Source organism: Juglans regia, chromosome 14, assembly GCF_001411555.2.
Source record: "Juglans regia cultivar Chandler chromosome 14, Walnut 2.0, whole genome shotgun sequence".
NCBI lineage: Eukaryota > Viridiplantae > Streptophyta > Magnoliopsida > Fagales > Juglandaceae > Juglans > Juglans regia.
The window spans coordinates 2,385,364-2,391,141 of record NC_049914.1 but is presented as its reverse complement, the minus strand read 5'-3'; the positions used below and the strand labels follow the sequence as shown (position 1 = coordinate 2,391,141).

Genomic DNA, 5,778 nt, shown 5'->3' with positions numbered 1-5,778 from the left:
AAATGTTACTTTGCCTTTCTATTTTGTCTACTTTATTTGATTGCTGGTTAAATTTTTTTTTTTTTTTACTTAGTGATTAAAAAAGTAATTTTAAATGTATTGATGTATTTTTTTATTTTTTAAAAATATTTAAATGTATTAAAAAAATATAAAAAAGAAAAAAAATGCACAGTAAAAGTGGGGCGGCAGAGTAGCTCCACTCATTAAAAAAAAAATTAAAAACTAAGAAACAAGTTGTAGGGTTAAAATCAGCGACCTAAAAGTTAGCTTCGAAATAAAGTTGAAAGCCAAGTTAAGAAATATAAAAAGAAATAAGGAAATATACTCACACACGTAAAAGGTAAGAAACTCTAACTCCTAAATCTTTATGTCGAACTATATAAATCTTTATGTCTCTCTTTATTTATTTGTATTCATTTATTTATTATTTATTATATGGATGAACGTAAAAAATATCGTATCGAAGTCCAAATCACCAACATGAACCGAGTATCATTCTTTCATTCATTTCGATCAATTGTACGAATTTAGGTATTAACACAAATTAATTAATTGGGTTAGTATATATTGATTTAAAATAAAATATGAAATATTTTAGTCATTATACTGCTAAAATTAATTAGCTAGATTAATAAATTAATTAATGACTAATTGGCCATGAGTACCCCATAATTTATAATCCTAGCTAATTGGCTGGCGGCTACGTACTGATCGATCCGAGGCCATTTCAAATAAAATGAAAATAAATATTATGTAAGAAACAATATCACAGAACAGATGAGGATGGAATTCTATAGGCCGGCTAATACCAACAAGATCGAAAATGGTCAACGGCCAACTTGGCTGGCTGGCTAGCTAGCTAGCTAGCTAGATCGAAGATGATGAAGATCGAACGTATAGTACAACTTACATATGTCCATATACAATTTGCACTTAGTAATTAATTAAAATGTTGGAAGCGCCATTAATTATTATTTTAGATAATTTAATTAAGTGCATGCATGGAATCATGATAGCATTAATTTCAAACGTCGTCCTTTGGAAATTGGAACCTTATAAGTAATTAAGGGAAGCTTTTTTGACTTTTACAAACCTGCCTAAAACTCTAGAATCATAACATTTCAACTGTATATGTTAGACCTCGACTTATAAGCTAGCTAGCTAGCTAGGGGCCAGTTTTTCCTCCACGAATTATATAATATGAGCTCATCAATGGTACTTTGTCTTACATGTCCTTTCCTTTTTGTTTTTCTTTGCAGCTTACTTGCATATATATATATATATATTATGGATATGTTAAAAATAATAATTTTTAAATTTTAAATTTTAAATTTTCAAAGAAAGTTAACAAAATAAATATTGTAAGTATATTAAATTGAAAGTAAAAATATAAAAACATGTAATACTACTACTCATCTAATTGATGGAAGCTGGCCAGTGAGATCATGAGGATATTTGGTTTAGCATTTCTCGAGTAAACATATATATGTATATATACATAAATAATAGTAATTAGATCATTCATTTAATTAAGTACTTAAGCCTTTATAGACATGACCATCCCAGAGTTTTAACTTTAATGTTTTGTCGGGTGACCGACTAAGCAAAAAGTCTCCATCCTTTATCACAACAAAAAAAAAAAAAAAGTCTCCATCCTCACATGAATAGAAGAGAATAGTCATTATTTACTATTTACTCTCATATTTTATATTTATATTTTTTTTTATAAAATATAAGAATATTTTTTTATAGAGTATAAAGATATTTTTTTATAAATTTAAATTCTAAAATTAAAAATCAATTCTATAATAAGAATAAAAAAAGAAAGAAAATACTACTCTTCCTGTTAAGACTATTGCTGAATGTTTTTTTTTTTAACTTAATAACTAAGTAAGTATTTTTTTAATAATATTATATATTTATTTAAAAATATTTAAAAAATATATATATATAATTAAAAAATATATATATAATAAACTAGCGGGACGCCCCAACGTGGATGCAGAGCCACCCATAATAAAAAAAAATATCTAAGTACTATTGGCAAGACCACGGGTAAGGGGACCTTTAATTAATTCTAACAATAAAGTTATCATACCATGCACTCCACCTTTAATTTCTCCCCAGCCCTCTGTATATACAAAATGAATGGCAACACTGCAACAGTACTAATGGGTTTTTGGAACCATTATTTGTAAGGAATTTTTTTTCCATGCTAGCTAAACTATATCCTTTTTACAACGAAATTCTATTTCTCTTTATAAATAGATGCAATTGTAACGAAAAAATTTCCTTACAAAATGATAGTTGCAATGATATATAATATATATTTAAGAGACTATATATCGTATATATTAATATTTAGCTAAATTTCTGCATCACATGCATGCATCATGCATGCGATATTGAAGGAAATTAACTTCGTTTGGTTATTAAATCTCTCTCAATTCATCTTAATTCATTATTATAATTTTTTTAAATCTTAATATAAAATATAATAAATAATTTAATTTTTAAAATTTTAAAATAATAATAATATTAAAAAATAATATTCTAACAATATTTTATCATGTCAACTCAATTCAACTCAAAATTTAAACACAATTAAGAGAGCATGCAGTGATAAGAATAAAAAAACTCGATCAATATTCCAGTGGTAATTTATTATTTTTCATTTTTCGGACAATCAACTGGCTGTTCGAACGGATGCATGTCTATCTATTTTGTTGTTTTTGTTATTTTTATAATTAATCATTTATAGAATTGTATAAAAATAAATTAATAAAATGACTTATGTTAGGTTATAGTATACTAAATTATAAAATTATTTTTATATTTAAATAATTTTAACAAATTATATAAAATTACGTTAATTTATAAATTATTTATTTTATATAACCTATCTACTTCTCTCACGTGTATATATAAACCCAGGTTATACGTACGTGTCCACTTTGGGCCCTTGGCCACTTTTTGTTTTTAATTTTTTTAATTTTTTTTTTGTAATCACCACAGTTGCGCGCAACAACTTGCATGCAAGTTCCTTACAAATAATTTATATATAGCTTCCAAGTGCACATTTATTGCATCTCATGAAAATCTTCGCTATAAATCTTCAACGCCCTGCAAAGCAACCTTTACGAGAGCTACCTACAGATCAAAGAAAGAAACCTAAACACAAAAATTGCAAACATAAGTGCAGGCCAGGCAAGATCATGAACTCGGATTTGGCTGTCCTCGAATCGGTTCGACGGTACCTTCTCGGTGATTCCGAAACTACCGGGATCAGTTTTCACTCGGCGATGAGTTTCGAGAATGCTGAGGTGGTTTGTCGGACTAGTACTAGTACTACAAGCTTTAGCAACTTTTCTCTTAATGACGGTTGGGGTACTAGTACCGAGACGTTGGCGTTGAAAGTGGACGACAATACCGATCAGGAGGCGGTGGTTTCGTCGAATCAACTTGATTTAACGTCGGCAACCACCGTCGAGTCGAAGCCTCGGGGAACGAGAACCGAAGTGGCTGTGGCGCGTGAGTGCACCCGCGCACCGCTTTACAGGGGGGTGAGGAGGAGGCCGTGGGGAAAGTACGCGGCGGAGATAAGGGATCCGACGAAGAGCGGTGTGAGGGTGTGGCTCGGTACGTACCAGACGGCTGAGGATGCGGCTTTGGCATATGACCGAGTTGCTTTCAAGACACGTGGTTCGAAGGCTAAGCTCAATTTTCCGCACTTGATCGGCAACGATTGGGAGCCGATCAGAGTGACCTCAAACTCCGCTCGCCGGAACCGTTGTCCGCCTCCTTCGTCCGATAACGGCTATCGGAAGCGCACGGCCAGTAGCAAAATAAGACGAGCTAGTTAGCTGGCTAGTTGGCTTTAATTTCTCACTAGCAACCATTCCATATATATATATTTGACTAAAGTATAGTATATATAGCCAGTGGGCTTTAATTTCAGTTAAAAAGGATATATACACACGGTAAAATGCATGGAGATTATGTTAAATTAGGATTGGTTGCATAATGTCAAGGCAGTCACCACTGCGGCCTTCGATCAAGCCCAACACTCTGGACGTGCTACCTACAGTCAAGAAGGCTCTAGAATAAAAATTTCTAACAAACTAAACTGTTGAGGTGTACCAACCATGTGGGCTGGTTTGTTATACAGTCTGTCTAAAATCTGTAATGATTTCTTTTGCATTGTAATGAGAAAAAGAACTACAGATATGAAATTTTAAAATGAGAGGAATTTTCTTTCATTTTGTCAACCTTGTATGCATTACTCGATCTCTCAATCTTTCATGGTATCTAGAGCCTGGTAAGGCTCACGCCTATCTTCTTCTTCTTCTTCCTTTTTTTTTTTTTTTTAATTTCCATGGAGTCTCCCAATAGTTACCTAGAAACCACACTGCTGGTTATCCACCCACCCCTCTACTCCTCCATTGTCAACTCTACTACTCACTTCATCACCCTAAAACTTTCCACAGACAATTACTTGCTATGGAAAGCCTAGATCGTCCCCTTTCTCAAAGGCCACCAACTCTTTGGCTACGTTGACAGCTGCATCTCACCTCCTCCCTCCACCCTTGATGGCAACCCAAACCCAGACTACACTCGCTCGCTGGACCCTTCAAGATCAATTAATAATTTCAGCTGTAAACTCATCCCTGTTTGATACGGTTTTAGCCCAGGTTCTCGATCGTAATACCTCTTGTGAAGTCTGGTCCTCCCTCCACAGCCTCTATGCCGCCCAGTCCTCTGCCCATGTCATCCAAACTCAATTCCAATTAGCCAGTCAAAAAAAGGGTTCTGTGACGATTACCGAATATTTCCACAAAGGTAAAACAAAAGCTGCCTCCCTTAGTGCAGTTGGTCACCCGTTGTCCCCCTCTCAATTTTTGGTGTATCTCCTTGCTGGCCTCGACATAGATTATGAGTCAATCGTCACTTCCATTACAACTCGTCCCGAACCACTGTCTTCTCATCAAATCTATAGCTATCTCTTGAATCATGAATCTAGATTGGCTCAAACTAATTCCCTCCATTCGGGTAGTAATCCTACAGCCCATGCTACCACGTGACCACCCATGGCCTTTAACAATTTTCATAGAGGTAGAAATAATTTTCACCAAGGGGGGCGCCGTGGACGAGGGACTGGCCGAGGCCACCACTCTGCTTATTAACAATGATTCGGGAAGAAGGTGAACCAGAGGCGCAAAGAAGAATAACTGAATTGTATTCCAAAAGTAAGTCTTACATGCACGACGTGTGCTACTATATATAGATTACAAAATGAGCAAAAAGGAATAATAATAACAAATCAGGTTAACAATTCTAACAAAATGTACAACGTGCAATGTTACTGCTCTGCCTTTTTATCTGGTGGAACCGTGTGCATGGAGAGTAGCTGTGAGTTCAATACCCCGAAGATGGAGAGTAGCTGTGAGTTCAATGCCTTTTTATCTACTCTGCCTTTTGTTCCCAATTATTTATCTTCTCGTTCTAATAATCGGCATGTTTGTCAAATTTGTCAAAAGAGTGTCCATACGGCCCTCTCGTGTTATCACCGTTTCAATCAATCCTACTAGTCCCCTGCTCCATCTTCCCTCAACTAATTTTACTTCTCTTCTTGTTATTGGCTCTCCTTCACATACTTGGTTTCCTGATACTACAACTACTAATCACTTTACCTTTGATTTTACAAATTTGAACCTGGACTCTACGCCATATCACGGCATTGAACAAGTTAGCATTGGAGATGGCTCAACGCTTCCTATC

The 5,778-nt window shown here is 34.5% G+C and overlaps 1 protein-coding gene across 1 annotated transcript; it reads left to right on the top strand.

The window, feature by feature from the left end:
* Positions 1 to 3,147: 3,147 nt before the first annotated feature.
* On the top strand, positions 3,148 to 4,262 carry LOC109014993 (ethylene-responsive transcription factor 13-like). Its single transcript, XM_018997488.2, has one exon. It carries the CDS (start codon positions 3,216 to 3,218, stop codon positions 3,861 to 3,863), a length of 648 nt encoding a protein of 215 aa, XP_018853033.1. The 5' UTR covers positions 3,148 to 3,215; the 3' UTR covers positions 3,864 to 4,262.
* Positions 4,263 to 5,778: the final 1,516 nt, after the last annotated feature.

Bases quoted from the DNA above. Each gene is read 5' to 3' on its own strand.
- LOC109014993 (XM_018997488.2), top strand. From the start codon at position 3,216: ATGAACTCGGATTTGGCTGTCCTCGAATCGGTTCGACGGTACCTTCTC.